The sequence below is a fragment of the Hirundo rustica genome, chromosome Z, assembly GCF_015227805.2.
Source record: "Hirundo rustica isolate bHirRus1 chromosome Z, bHirRus1.pri.v3, whole genome shotgun sequence".
In the NCBI taxonomy this organism is placed as follows: domain Eukaryota; kingdom Metazoa; phylum Chordata; class Aves; order Passeriformes; family Hirundinidae; genus Hirundo; species Hirundo rustica.
In genome coordinates, this window is record NC_053488.1 from 73,042,867 (window position 1) to 73,059,280 (window position 16,414).

Consider the following 16,414-nt stretch of genomic DNA (forward strand, 5'->3'; position numbering starts at 1 on the left):
ATTAATAATATGACAGAGAAGGCAATCAGCTGGGTAGCCTTTTATTTCAAAGGGGAAGCCCTTCTGTCAGTCAAACAAATATTGCATTTTTTTCTGTCCGGTTTATCTACAGCTAACACTCAGACTGCATTACTCAGACACAGGGTCAACTAGAGCAACTGCTAAACAAAGAGAGGCAAGTCAAAGCTGCATGCAATAAGCTCCAGCAAGAAACCAACCTGGATTGAGGAAAATGTGGCGTTACCACCATTCCTAGCTACCTGCACATTTTAAGTAGGTGTCTGCATGAGAAGAGGCCTGGGCTTCTCTGTTGGATGCAGCCAGCTCCAACAGACTCATCACAAGCCACAGCTGAGCCTCCCAAACTAGATGTCTTTCAGAAAACACGTTTTCTAAAAAAATGCTGCACAGCAGTTTTAAGAGAAGGGACAAATGTGACAGAAACAGCCCTGCAGACATTAAGGTTGGTGGAGAAGGAATGAGAGGAGGTGCTCCAGGTGCCAGACCAGAGATTGCCCTGCAACACATGTCAAAGACCATGGTAGAACAAATGTTCACACTGCAGCCTGTGGAGGACCCTACATAGGCTGACATCTCCTCACTGAATCCACAGCCCAGGGAGAGGAGCCCACACAGCAGTAGGTTACTGGCAGGACCTGTAGCACCTGGGAGAGCCACATCCCTACAGCAATCTCTTCCTAAAGGACTGTACCCTACACAGACCTATGTTCTTAAAAGATTGTATCCTATGGGAAGCACCTATACAGAAAGAGGGAAATGAAAGAGCTGCAAAGAGCCCTTACAGACTGATCACAACTCATATCCCTACGGAGAGAACCCACACTTTTCTTTCAAAGTCAGTTTTTAAAAAGCTTTAGCTTTTAGTGGCAGCTATACCACTCCACCATTTTTGCAAATGTCTTTTTCTCCTTAAAGAATGATGGGAAGACCAAATATAGCATAAAGATTTTTGTTTAAAGATTAATAGATTTTAAAATAAATGCACAAGGAAAAGGCTTTGCCAAGAATATATCAGAGAAATGAAACAAATGAGATTAGAGTATTACATAATGTACTTTGTAAGTATATTACCAGAATACATTCGGGTCAGGAAGGTGCAAGCTAGCCTCAGCCTGCACTTTAAGAATCGGCTATATTATAACTTGACTTGCTCATTTCTCTTCCAAGGTTCCCAGAAAACTTTTAAAATCTGAATACAGATTGCATACTATCCAGATGTTTGGGTACCTCAGTTATTAGATTGAGAGGAAACTCCAACTCCTAACATATGCTTAACAATACTAGAAATCCTGTCACATCATAAATAATAGTAGGAGATTATACAGAAAACATTTGCCTCTTGGTGCATTTGCATTTGTACTTCTGGAGTACAAAGGTAATTAAAACAGCAATCACAGCAAGTGGATCTATTAAGACACTAATCCACTAAGCTGAAAGACAAATGCACAGAGGAGAAGAAACTGTTGAGAAACAGAACACCAGAGGCACACTTACCTAAATTTAAGAAATCTGAGCTGGAAGAAGGTGGAAGTGAACTTTGTGTAGAAGGAACTGTATTAGCTGTAGATGTTGAGGTTGGATTAAGGAAGTCCCCAAAGAGGTCTGGACCAGACAGGGCTTGATTATCTGAACTTGATGACATTGTGAATGGGTCAAATGGATCGGCTAAAAAAGAAGGAGAAAACAAAATTATCTCATGACAAATTGTAGAATAAATGAAGTTGAAAAAGCCTTACTCCTCTGAGGGCACAGATGAAAAGCAAAGATCATGCTAGTAACTGCAGCAGCCTTCTGTGCATTTTGTGTGGCAAAGAGTAACCACCTATTCTTTCTTCTAGACAAATGAATTTTCACAAGGTAAAAAAAGGATCTCAGCCAGACATAATATCAACAGTTATATCTTCTAACAAAAGCAGCAAGACTGCATACAATTCAAACACATTGTTAATTTCATCCACTTAAGACACATCTTAAGTTTGAGTGACCATCTGACACACAGAAGAATTACATTTGTTAAATACTCCATAATGCCAAATCCACAACAGATTTCAAGAAAAGGAACTATTATACCATTAAAAAGAATACAAAGTGAAACATTCATACTACCATTCAGACTTGAAGGCATTGGCGATTCTGGGGCAGAAAGCACGTCAACCCAAGAATGAAAAACAGTAGAAGTAGGACTTCAGCAGGTCTCTAGTGATCCCAATGAAGAAAAAACTAACTGGAAGAGTATTTATAGTCAGCATGGAGTAACACGTGACGGTCAGCTGGAATCATGGCTTTAGATCTTCCTGTTTCTGCTGCCCTCTAGGGTCAAAACCCCTCAAGAGCCCAGGGACTCCTGCCAGATTTACTCAGAAGCTGAAGAGAAGGAATAATCCTGCTATAATACCTCAACACATCCTCAGGTAATGACCACACTGTATAGGACTCAACAACATTGCAAGCAAGTTTACTCTAGCATCACATGTAAACAAAATCTCAAGTATAAGTTTGTCGTGCAAGCCAAAATTCAACAGTGGCCAAATATTCTCACTTCTGCAATTATCTCTCTTAATACAATTCGATGAAATACATTGAATAAGACTGACTACAAGAATGAGATATATATACATGACTACTGCTCAAGTGTTTCAAGCAGCAGACATTAAAGAAAGATAATGTAATAAATGTTCCCTTTTATAGATTTCTACCTATGTAAAAATGGTAAATTAAAATTATTCTTCCCTGACCACAGTAACAAAGCTCAATAGTGAATAGTCTCAAAATAAGAAAATACCTTAAATCATCCTAATGATCTGTAAAAAAACTTCTAGTTGCTTATAGATTAAAGCTTCTAGTACCTATGAATTATCTTTGTGCAAACAAACAAAATCTTGTAATGGTTTCCCAGCTTATGAGATTAATATTCCCAGAAATATTACCATTAACTTTAGGCAGAGAATTGTTACTCCCAAAAAATAAGGAAGAGATGAGTATCCACTGGTAAAAGGAACAGCTGTCTGAACTAAGACACCTTGTTTAAATACCAAATAGACAGCACTACAGAGCATTCTCTTTAAGGATAATGACCTGCCAAACCAGCAAGAAAACATCTTTTAGCAGTATCATCATCCTAGTGGTTTGAACAATAATCTACACGATTTCCAGTTGCTCAGCACTCTTACATGATTAACACTTAAAAATCCCATGCAGACATTTGACCTAAGCAGCACAGTTATGTACATCTAATGCCATTGCTTTACATAAAGTTCAAGTTACGACAATCCTATGCCTTAACATGGAAAGTTATAGATTTAGAAAACGATCTAGCATGCAACATTCCTATGGGAAAGCTAAGAATTCTTTAAGATACTAAAGTCCCTTTAAATTCAAAATTTGATACTTTTCTTTTTACAAGAGTTTAAAGTTAATAATAGGATACTGGCAACATAACAGAATACCTGGATAACGTACAGGAATTTCTCTCCTTCATGCAGAAATAACACCTATTCTATTCATAGCCTTTCTACAGATGGACATGTCTTCTCCATACTGTTGAAACACAGTACTTATTTTCTAAGCACAATGCAAACTGTAGTTTTCATGTGTTGCCCAGGTGACAAGTACTGATATTAAACTCACATACCTGAAGACATGGCTGCTGCTGAAGATGAACCCTGAGTAGCAGCTGGACACTGACTGCTGAAAAAGAAATCTGTTCCTTGTCCAAGAAGGTCTCCAGTGGGCTCATTTGAAACCTGTGACACACTACTCACAAACAGATTGTTCAACAAGTCTGCATTACTTGATGAAGAGTTTATTTCTGAGATAGGTTTTTTCTGTTCTGCTGAAGTATCAGAGTCTAGTCCCAGCAAGTCTACATTCTCTTCAGGGAGAGATTTTTGAAATGGCGTAGATTGAGCTTCAAAACTGGCTTCAAAAAGTAACTCTCCTTCTGGAGAAGAGTCTTTGATATCAACAGTTACTGCACTTCCTTCATCTGGAAATGTCGGGAACTCCTCATCTGAAGGATCACTCTCTTCCCTGTTACTAGATAGCTGAACAGGATCATTCTTAGGTGAATTGTCCTCTATTCCACTCTCTGGAGTTTTTCCTTCTTGAATAGGGGAAAAAAAAAATTAAATAACCAGCGTTATTCTTCTGACTAGGGTAAGAGAAACTTTTATGGTGACATCCTATAATTAATTCCTAAATAACAAAATTAATATAAGAATTGATGAAAATGGAACTACATGTTGCCTGCCACGTCTTTGTACAGGGCAGAAAAAGCAACAGCTGACAACCGTATTTGCCACTCCACAAAGATAGGCATTATGAATTTTTTCAAAATGAGACTGTCTCGGACATTCACCTCAGATCACTGTGTCTCTTAGAGCTTACAAGGCTTCTCAGTAACTGCTGCACTCAAGAAAAGCATTAAGAACTGCTGACATTTTCACCAACAAAGCAGCACCCAGAAAAAGGAGTTACACACGTGCTATAAAATTACATTTTTTTAGTCCTACTTACTGATCTGGACCCCACTGGCTAGTCTACTTTGTTCCCTCTGTTCCTCAGCCAAAAAGGGGCTGTGGGAGTGAAAAGCTTCCTTGCAGACCTTTAAGGTTAAGATTTTTACAGAAAAAGAAAAATTTAGCTCGGCATTTAAGTTATACTCAATACCAAACCCCTTCACTTGGTGTTCATCCAAATGAAGCAGAACAACCACTTGTAATTCTGCAGAGCTCACTCTTTAAATAGCTTTTACTCATGGTTAGTGAATTAGAGGTTTTTGCTGCCTAAGAAGGCTTAAGCATTCACTTGAAGGCATATAAGACAAACATAAACCACATACTGGCTTCAGAGGAAAACCTGTACCTTTCCAGTCCAGAGAATGAAAGAAGTTGTTTGCATCAGTACTAGTGCTCTGTGGGGATTCTGTATCAGTAGGTGCGCTTTCTGAAGACCGCTCCAGCTGAGATGCCTCTGCTTCATATTGTGCAGTTGAACCTGGCTGTCTAGGCAACTCTGGTTTCCCTATAAAACAGAATTTAAGCCAGAGCCCTTAGAGAGAAGTTTCTCAATTATCCACATGGCAGCTGTTACTTATCTTTCAGGCTGACTGCTATAGGAAGACAATTATCTCCAATCTATTGCTCCACAAATGCATATTCCCGCCCCCACTTCTGAAATTTTGAAATTTTCTTTGAAATTATCATTAACTTCTTTTCAACTGCAAAAAAAAGGTAAAACCCTGTTTTGAGCTAGGACATTAAATCAGAATCATAGTTACACTCAAGCATTCTATTTACATTCATAGGAAAATGTAATTAACACCTCACTTGTACCGATCATCCCCTAAAACATGCAAGAGCTATGAACAGTATCTGCATTAAGAGACAAAATACCAGAAAATGCAAATGCAGCTGTAGAAAAATCCAGAATATGCAAAGCCAGTGAAGAACATGGGGTGGTTAAAAAACATCACAAAGGGTTTAATACACTGTATGCTGCTATTACCTGCTTCTTATATTTCTTTTTTTACTGAAATCAGGTATAAAGTGATTCTTGTGTAAGATTCAGTTGCACAGCTACCTACTGCTGTATCACTTCTCAAAGGAAAGTTTCTTCAGGGCAAATGAAGAAGACTTCCTAAATTAGTCAATATCCACCCACTGTTTGAAAAAAAATGGATGTATGCCCAGAAGAAACCTATTTGTCTAAATTTAAATACAGTAGAGCACTTTCCCACTCTCCTTCCACATTCTCAGTTGTAGCTTAGAGATGCTGAAAAAATAGTCTGTCTCAGTAAACATACATAAAAGATCATGACTAATGAAAGAGTGAATTCAATTTTAAAGGCAAGGGTTTTTTTTTAATTAGTTCACAGCACTTACTTTTGTCCTGTTCTCTTCCCATCAATCTTAAGAAGTACTTTCAGAGTAATTTGAAATCCTTACATTTCTTGTATCAACCAGAAAATGGAAGTGACTTAAGAAAATGAGATCATCGATGATGTAAAGCTAAACACCTTAGCTATAGAGCTCACAGTTGTGTTCACAGTAGGATTAAGCTAAGTTAAATAGAAAATGGCCTAAATCATTACACAAACAACATACATCCTGCTTAAAAGAAAAAAAAGGCCAGCAGCAACTATCTTGTATGAAAAGAAATGTACTTGAGATGCACCATATTAACAGCATAGGGTGAGATCTCACGTATCACTAAAATCACCACAGTAATCTTCATCACCTTCTTTATCCTCAAAACACAGAAGGTTTAAGAGCCTGAATGAAAATGTCAAAGATAATCACCGATACCAGGAGAAGAAGAAAGATACTGAACAGTATTAACTGAAACTAAATACACTGAATATATTTCAGTATAAACTGAAACCAAATACACAGAATTAATAAAATAAAGTCTATTGGAACATATTAAGAAAAGTTCAGGAAATTAATTACAATGTTACATGGCTATGCATAAGAATGTCGATAAAAGCATTCTTACCTAAAACCATTTGTGAGGAATGCTCACAATTTTAAGTGAACACATAATTTTAAGTGAAATGATGGTGCCAGTTTAGCCAAATAAATCCCTTTCAAGATACTGTGCCTACAAATACTGACTGCTAGTAGTCCCTCCCTGCAAATGGCATATTCCTAACTTTAAAGCAAGCACATGTAAGCATAGTGAAAGTGAGACAGGTATTGTTATAATCCATTACTGGAGGACAGCTTAAGCTCCTCCTCACAATGCATATTTTTAACTGATATTTATAAAAAGAAAAGAAAAAAAACCACTTTTATATTTCTTCCAATTAATGGAACATCAAAAATTAAACAAAAGCCTCAAACACTAAGTGCATTGAAAACTTTTCCACATTCTCTAGTTTTTCAAGGGATTCATTACCAAATTTTGATAAAATCTCTTGTTGTTCCTCTCGGGTGGAGAAGAGGATCTTGGGATTCAATCCCTTTATATTCATGTTATCCCAAGGTGGCTGTTCACAGCTGGGCCTATCTCTGGGCTCCACCTCAACTTCCAGATTGACTTGAAATAAATCAGGGTATTTCTCTTGTATGTCACAGGCATCCAGATCATATCTGTAAAGACACAGCAAGAAGTTGCTTAATACGGATAGCTAACTGGAACAGATCTACTACAGTCCAAAACAAAACTCCAAAGCAAATAGCATAAGACATTAAAAATGCTATATTTGTTTACTTTTCCCATTTTAAGACGTGGTATTTTTGTACATAGATGGGGTTGGGGGTTTTTTTTGGTATCATGAACAAAACATTTAGTTTCCTTAAGGTGAGTAAACAAAAAATTCTTGTTACAATCAAAGTCATCTACTTCCTGCACTGACTATATTTCTTCTCCCTGCTGTATGTTGATGTTTGGCAGGTTAAGCAGTTTCTAAAAAAACTTCTCCCAATCTCCTACAAAAAGGTGTCAACGTACTTGGCAAATTTCACTGTAGTGGCATTTCGGGGCACAAAGCCTGTATGGAACTGAATCTGAAACATCTTCATTGAAGCCATCTGTTGAAAACAAGAAACAGGAAAAATGTACAAATCCAAATGAACAGTATGTACAGCACTGTGCCTTCAAAATAATGCAAAGAATTATCAGTATTAAAATATTTTGAAGTATTTGCTTTGCTACAAAAGTTTCTATTTAATTACAACTATTTCCATTTAATTACAAGCATACTTTATCTTGAAAGATTTAAATGCAGTTTAGACAGAACATAAATAGATCTATTACTAGCACGAACAAACCAAAAGACCTTCAGGCAGACATATGTCATCACTAATCTCAAAACAGACTACCAAAGTCTAAAGTATTTCCAGATCCTGCTCTGGAGGCTAAAACTGTATGACCCTTGCTCCTTTTCTGAACAACATATGCTCAGAAAAATTTATCATGCCAAGCAAGAAATATATGTACGTCACATAAAAAGGAATAGTTTTAAAACAGTTTTAAATGTAGCACATTTAAAAGGACACTTCAGAAGGCACTGAAAGAGCTCTTTTCTGTTCAACTTCAAGTCATCCATTCATTCCAGACAGAAAATGCTACCATAGAATATTCAAGGAGCTCCTGATCTTGCACAAATTCAAATTACAGCTCACTGATCAATGTAGCCTGTATTTGCTTCCTAGCATTAGTCACAACACCTGTGAAATAGTCTTGCCAACCCCCACAGAGAAGTCATACAGTAATGGTCCAGAAAATATATAAGACTGAATTATGAAAGCTTTCCATGTAAATGAGCATTTACCAAACATCATAGCCAGAAACAACATAATACAAAAAGCATTGCCACAGATTAAGGAGGGTTGATCCTTCCCCTCTATTCAGCCCCAGTGAAGCCTCATCTATAATTGTGATCCCCAGTGCTGGGCTCCTTAGTACAAGAGAGACATGGACATACTGGAGAGAGTTTCTCTGATTCTTCCATCCATACCATCACTTTCCTAGAAGATAAACTAAACTGTCTCTCAAACTAGGAAAGTAGAAGACATTCACAATGCCCAGCTCTAAACACAGGAAAAATCTTGAAATGTGGTGGTTAGTCTCTGTAAGAGATCTGCAGAGAATTTCAGGGGGCAATTTACAGCACATAAAACTGAGGACACATTGAATATTGTTCCATCAAACCTCCAAACTCAGATCATCACACACACGGTTGATGTACCATGAGTTATAGCTGACAGCTGAGAAAATTTTTGTCTTTTCTATCAGTGAATAAATGCCAGAGAAACCACATCAAAGAAACTCTATCATGAATAAAAGGGAGTAGTACAAGGAGTATAACCTAACCTTGGATAAATTGTCAGCTTTATGTCTTTCTCCTGATGACCTTGAACCATATAGTAGGGGTTTTTTGTGCACTAAGAAATTTCACTGAGTTTTTAGTTTTAAGATGTTCTGGAAGGTCCTGTTGAACCTCTACAGCATGACAAGATTTAATACCTTCCTACTCACAAAGCAGAAAAAAACCTAGAGGGAAAATTAGCATCATTTATGTATGAATACACATGTATGTCCCACATGTACCAAAACTGGCTGAAAAACTGGCTGATCAACTTCCACAAAGCTCCAAGCTCTAAAATTTGCACTACCCCCCCTTATCTTTTAAATAGATTTCCAGTTTAATTTGGCTTACTTATCTGGAAAAAAAGAACATGCCTATCTTTTAAAAAAATTTGAAGACAGGTTTCAGTAACAAGTTTTTTGTGATCTTGCAATATATTTACATCCATAGTTGTATGAAAAAAGGAAATACGCCTTCTCACTAGTAGAAGACAAATAAGAAAATTAGCTACAAAAACTGAACGTAACTTTAGAAAAAGTCTATAAAACCACATGGATTTTTTTAGCCTGTTTTGTACAGGCAGTGTCTGGAATTCCACTTTTCTGCTGAGTCATATTTTTCCTCTGTTTGCAGTTTGCATACACAGAATTAAAAAGCTCTGGCTTGCTGTGCAACCACAGATAATAACTGCTGCCTCAAAAAAACTGACTAGGGGCTTTCTGTACAAATAAAACAATTATCAATACTGAAGTACTTTCCAGGCTTACAAAAGCATCTACATGTACAGCATTAGGAGTGGACATACTCAAAAGGCTTTAAAAGGTTGAATTCACAAATGAATGAAAACTTCAAACATTTCTCTGAACAAAAATAGTAAAAAAAGCAAAGTACTCAGTAGATAACTAGAAAGATACAAAACTGGAAATCTTCCATTCAGGCTCTTGAATTTATCATTACCTTGGCTTGCAGTCGTCCTCCTAGAGTTGACCTGGCATGATAGATCACAATGAGAACATCTCCTTGGACTGTTATACCCAGTGGGATTACTGCTTTCCCATCTTCAATTTTAAACTCCCTAAAGAAAAAAAAAAAAAAAAACAAAAAAACAAAACAAAAAAAAAACCAACACAAAACACATAACCACAGTTAATTTAGTTTAAAAAGAAATTAAATAGTGTATTACTTTAGATTTAACCTGTTTTCTCCAAGGTATTCAGTAGCTGGAAAGTTATAAGGACTTTAGTATTCTCTTATTTTTCTTGTCTATGATTACCCATATCTAGCAGTCTTAGTACCATTTGCAATTGGGCAGACACCAGAGGTGTACAGGGGCTAATAAACAGTCATCTTGCAGCTGCCATGCTTGGGGGATCGTTACAGTTTCCACGATTGAGACAGGATGTTATGCTCAGCACAAGTATACTGGGGATCAATGTGCCCATTCTAACATTAGATGGAGTGAGAGGAGGGTTTTGCTACTGCCTTGCAGTGTCCAGCATGCCAACCCACCATCACCCTCACAGTTCTGCATGACCAGATCCAAGGTGCTCTAACACCCTCCTTCACAATTTACCTTTTGAGACCAGCTAAAAGGACACGGAGGAATTGTCATGGGCTAGCACAGTTTAGTTTTTAGTTATGGAGAAATGTGGGTCAGGACCCTGGAATTGCTTTAGAAAGGACAGGGACTTATCAGAAGGCTAGTTTTGGATATTGGCATCTGTTTCGACCACTGAGAATGTCAAATGTGACTTTGGGCAGCACCGATATAAACCCCTGATTTCCCACAGGTCAGCCCCTTCCCTCTGGCCAGAGAGAAAGGTGACATTGTTTGTAGGGCAGCCGGGGGTCGGCCGGGCCCCGCTGCTCTGGCCGGGGATTGGGGCCGGGCTGAGCCGGGCCCAGAGGAGCGGCCCTGGCCGGGCTGTGCCTCTGGGCCCCACCTGCTGCAGCAAGGGGGGCCGGGCAGGCTCTGCCGGCCGGGCCCTGATACCAGCTACAGGCCTGGCTGGGCCAGGGCCTGCCCCTATTTACACTGAGGGGTGGGCTGAAAAGGCTTTTATGATCCTGCCTGGTTTTTTTTATGATTCCGGACTGCCCGGGTCCTCTGATCTCTGATCTTTCTGCGTGAGCTCTCCCCCCATCACCAGTGCAGCCTTGAAAATCTAACACCATGAGCTGCAGTGAGAGAGAAAAAGACTGGGAGGATTTAACCCTTTCCTGGCAAAATGAAGCTTCCAAGGTTTAACCCTGCCCTGAGAGAGGAAAGAAAGGGACAGAGTGAACATAGAGAAGACACAGCATGAAGTCAATAGAGCAAGAGTGAAAAGATTATTGAGACAGGGGGTTGAGGAGTTTGTCATTCCATCCTTATTGAGCCATGGAAATGAACTCTATATGTAGATTACCCCTTTAAATCATAGGAAAGATAGGCATTTGGGGAGATGATTGTTTAGATTTGTGTGTGGATTTAAGCAAAGGTGTTTGTGATGGACTAAGTGATATTAAGCCCATAAGATGCCTGAACAGAGATAGAGATGAGAAGCCCTCTGTGCCAATGAAGAAGTGAGAATCAAAGAATCACAGAGATATCTCTGTTCCTTGAAATAAAGAATCCTTTGCTTTTGGAGTTATTCATCTTAAATACTGACACCCCAGTATGCAAAATTCTAAGACCCATGACCCATAAGCAGCTCGGAAACCTGCTAATGGGAGGGGTCACAAAGGCACGTTTCCCCCGGCGGCTGTTTTTGAGAGAACTGCTCTTGGTTGTCAGCGGGATCCATGACTCTAAGAGAGACTCCTCTCCTAAAGAATTGATGAAAGACTATTTTTAAATGGTGAAACTGAATGAAAAATCACAGGTTTTGTCTCTTTACCTTGTTCTGTAGGAAAGTTAACAGTTTGTAGGGGGAGGGAAGAGTGTTTTGGAATTTCATTGTGTTTTTAGTTTTTTCCCAACTTTCTTTTTTTCCATTCTTTTAGTGTGTGTTAATAAAACTATTTGTTCATTTTTAAGCTTGAGCCTGCTTTGCTTTTCTCCTTATCTCTCTCTTACAGAAAAAAAAAAAAAAATACTAAGAACACTACACTAAATTTGGCAACCAGAATTTGGCGAACGTGAAACCACTACAGGAATCTAGAAACACATGAATGCCAGAATCCAGAAAAACGTAAGTTGCCGTTTCAGAGCAAGTCATAATCTGTACTTACTTCATTTTGTCATATTCCTGGGAGGTAGTGGTTACTCTCTCATCTCCCACATAAACCTCACAAAAAGGCCTGCAGCCATTACGCTGCTTACTGAAAAGCGGAACAGGAGTCATGACAATTGATCTGACCAGGATGGGCTTGCTGTGAGGTATAATGGGTTCTTCAGCCATCATGTCACACATGTACTCAATGTACCTGCCAAAACCAGAAGGTACTCATTTAGTTAGAGCACAAAATTCTAAGAAACAGGTGAACACATAACGAGTTACTTCAGTTCTTACCCAGTCACTCACTGAGCATTGGTAAGTGTTAACAGTGAAACAGTGGGAACATTTACCACCACCTCCAGCAAACAGATTTTCAAATCTGATAGAATAACACAAAATGGTCTGTAGATTTGTTTACATATAATGCCTTGTAAGACAAACTAGACATAAAACATAATGGATCACTCAAATCTTCCTAAAGGCTTTGAATTTGTCCTGATTAATACATATTATTTTGTGGAGAATCCCTTAAGTATATATGAAATCAGGGTGTACAAAAACATAATCTGTCATTTATACTGAACTAATACTTTATTTCCCACACTTCAAAATCTAATCCCTTTTGTAGAAACACTCTTAATACCAGAATCGCTTGTTATTCATACTTTATGGTTATAAGAACTATCAAATTAAATCAAATATATAGCTTAAAACATTTGTCAAGGTACATGCAAGTCACCTCTGCATGCACTACAAAAAAAGCACTGGACATTTTTACCCAATTGACAGAAATAATTTCTGGTATGCCCTCAGAGCTTGCAGTGTTCTGACATAATAAAACCTATTGTAATAAACTAGGAAACATGAAATAAGTCTTACACATGTGGAAGAGGATTTTATAATTAAGAAAGCATTCAAAAGCTCTGCATATCCTTGTTTTCATTCCTAACACTTCTTCACCACAGAGCATACTTGACCCACTTCTGATGGGTACTTACAGGCTCAGAAAACTCAGAACTACCTTCTATTCATGATACATCACAATACTTGAAAAAAACAGACGTCTGAACACCGAAATTATTGAAATAATTTGTCTTTCTAAAGACATCCTATGCCATAGTCAGAATTTATTAACTACTGGTTTCAACAGTACCTTACAGTACCTTTTATGAGAAGGCCAAATGCCAGGTGGACAGCGTTTCATACTGAACATATAAACAGCAGCTTCAGCAGTAGTGAAGAGACGACAAAAACACAGAAATGAACAAACTACAACAGCAGATGCTGCTCTTCCATCCTAGGGGGGGAAAAAAAAAAGTATCCTTGTTAGTAATCTAGTGGAAAAAGCATTATTCAAGTTACCGAAGAACAACCCATTATGTATCCCATAACCTGTCATTATTTAATGTCACTATGTCCAAGGTCTAGTGCCATTATTTGACTTGACATTTGTATCTGAGTGTGAAAGGTTTTCATTTAACTTCCACACCATACAAATGATACTACATATTACTTCCTTATTCAAATGTGAATAACAACTTTAGCTTAACACTATTTGAAATTTTCAATTGATGTTCTTTACCTTATTGTGATTAATACTCATTTTTTAGATTTGTTTCCTGGCTGCTACCTGAAACACTGCTATTTTTGACTGACAGCCATAGACTTCTGCTAAAATAGGAGTACAAAGATTAAGAAGAACTAAACCACACTAAACTCTTTAGACTTCTGTCTAAAAGTGTTAATAGCTTGCCAAGAAACCAAGAGAAAAAGATTACAACACTCAGCTTCTTTCTGCAGGAATAGCAGCTACACACATACCACAGATCCATTCCTGTCTTATAAAAAGCAGAAGATTTGAAAGATATAATGGTTGACAGAACAGGACTTCTCTAGGTTTGTTTGCTAGGAACATGGAACAGAATTTTTATCATCCATTTCTTTAAGTTCTGGTGTATGTTTCTTACATCACATCTGGCACAAAAGCTATGTACTTAACAAAAGTTTTCATCACATGTGAGGAAACGGAATGAGGAATGAGTTAGGTACCCTGAACAGAAGACTTTGAGGGAAAGATGTTACAAGAACTGGTGCTAATTCATCACATCTGCTTCTTACCTACTCGACCAGCAATCATATGACACCGAGGTATTAGAAGTACCGCATTAATATAGAATTAGATGCCTAACCTCACAGCAGCACTGAAAATTACAATGGCTTTTAGGAGCTGACATGAACTGGCTTTTTACTTGCAAAACACTACAAAACACTCAGATACTGTCTGTCAGATGAACAAATCCTGGTTTTGACTCTGATAGTGATACTCCCTGTTGATGGCTATACCATATCACCAGGCAGGTTTTGAATGCTTTCCAGAAGCATTGAAAGCATTGTCACATAATCATGTTTTGCTTTTTACTCCACAACAAAAATGTCAAAATCCCACATGCTATTCTCTTAAACAAATGTAAGAGTGACCTAACTTTCAAATTCTGAGCAAAGTATTCTCTGAATTCATTCCTTCCCCCACTAGGTTTGACATGAGTTGGCTCTAAAGACAGTTTCAGTGCCTTCTTTTTTTTGTTATATCAAAGTTAATAACACTTTGGAGAATAATGACATCTACAGAGCAATCTCCTGCCAGCAAAAGCAAGTAAAACAGAAATCATACAGTCAGTTTCTGAAATTCTGGGGCTACAGATGAGATTCTAGATGAACAGTAATGGGATATGCAGTGTACACCCATCTATCACACAGAGAACAAAAAATGGAGCAAATACTGAAAGAGTAGAAGAGATTTTTTATTTTTCTTCTAAAGGCTACTTTGCCTTAATACTGCCTGTATACTGCCTTCCACTCTAAATGCAAGCAAGCAAGGGCTACATTACCCTACCAATTTCCCTAAGGAGAAAGTTTATGCAAGTTAACTTCTCTACAAACATAGCAGGAAGGAATTGACCCCAGGGCTTCCAGTAAAGAAAGCCATAAACCGTCACAAACTAAATGGATACTAGCACTCTTATTCACAATTTAAAGCCCTATTGAATAAAGAACTTCAGACTTAAATAAATTTCTTACAAGGCAGTGCACAATGCAAACATTTTTCTGGTCTTGCTTCAGCCATAAATGCATGTTCTTGCATATGCTATAAAGATTCTGAAGATTTGGTGCTCGTCTTGCTGGCCAGCCACATTCAGAAACCTGCAATGAGAGACAAGAGACAGTTGATGTGAGAAACAGTATTATATTGTCACATATACCTAACAGGTTATGCAAATGTCTACAAGGTATTTTTACACTTTAATGCCACCTTCACATTGAAATTAAGCAAGATGTTCAAGAAAAGTAGTTTTACACAGTGTAAACACCAGTTTTTAGGATGAAGTGCAATAAAACTTCAGTTATGTTGATGCCTTAAGTTTTAGCTTTCGTATTTTTCAGGTTCTGTACTGCATTAGTATATATCTCTGAACTTCATACAAAGTAGCAAGTTCTCCTCACAGTTTCCTTAGACAAAACAATCCTTTTCCAGCCTGACAACCAAGGACACCTTTGCAGCTTCAGGCCCCAAAAGTATCAACAACAGCGAATTGAGGAGAGCAGTCTGGGAGAATGGGACTTCATAACCTGAAGCTGTAATTGGACAAATAATATGTAAATGGATCTTAAAACTTATAAAAGTGTGAAAACATGGTACCCGTTGTCTGTCTTGGATGTAGCCTCAGCTAGGCTCTTGTAGTGCCCAAACTCTATCCTTTGAAAACCTTTTAATAAATGCCTACTTTATTCCTTTAACACTGTCTAGTCTCTAGTTCAAGGCATCACTGTCTATAAATCTGCTGCAAAAGAAGTATCAAGAACTCAAAATACTATCTGAAATACCCTTAGAGCAAGGAGTAAAACAGCTTTCAATTTAATTTGTGCATATATACTTTAGCAAAAAACAAAAACCAAAAAACCCCAACAACAGAAAGATCAGGCTTCTTTTACTATTTGCCCTTTGTTCAAAGAGCTCGAATTGTTCAGTAATATTCCATTTACAATAACTGCTTCAAAACTAACAAAACATCAGCTTCACTGCTAAGAATCCATATATTTAAAATTAACTGTCCAGTAAGGATGCAGTATATGAAACTTGATTATTGGGGCACTCGAAACACCTAGAGTAGATATAATCGCGATCAAAGAAGCAAGTTACAAATGAAGCTGTTTCTATTTGGTTTTACATCACATCTGTTTGCGATTTCTAATTTGCTATTTCTGTTTGGTTTTAGTCTCAACTGCAATTGCCAGATATTGGTAATCAAGTTTTCCTACAGCACCTCATCTTCCTATATAAAGAGTTCAAGGGTTACTCTGAGATTAATTACCTGAGCTTATT

At 37.8% G+C, this 16,414-nt stretch overlaps 1 protein-coding gene across 1 annotated transcript in view; it reads right to left on the bottom strand.

The window, feature by feature from the left end:
- GAK (cyclin G associated kinase) overlaps positions 1 to 16,414 on the bottom strand; it is a 65,297-nt gene that overhangs the window by 18,096 nt on the left and 30,787 nt on the right. Inside the window, exons 14-22 of the mRNA XM_040089728.2 lie at positions 15,112 to 15,234; positions 13,197 to 13,330; positions 12,047 to 12,241; positions 9,791 to 9,908; positions 7,474 to 7,553; positions 6,919 to 7,112; positions 4,885 to 5,043; positions 3,653 to 4,123; positions 1,516 to 1,686 (exon numbers count right to left, since the gene is read on the bottom strand). Of these exons, the coding sequence (XP_039945662.1) occupies positions 1,516 to 1,686; positions 3,653 to 4,123; positions 4,885 to 5,043; positions 6,919 to 7,112; positions 7,474 to 7,553; positions 9,791 to 9,908; positions 12,047 to 12,241; positions 13,197 to 13,330; positions 15,112 to 15,234 (1,645 nt within the window). The remainder of the gene's footprint in view (positions 1 to 1,515; positions 1,687 to 3,652; positions 4,124 to 4,884; positions 5,044 to 6,918; positions 7,113 to 7,473; positions 7,554 to 9,790; positions 9,909 to 12,046; positions 12,242 to 13,196; positions 13,331 to 15,111; positions 15,235 to 16,414) is intronic.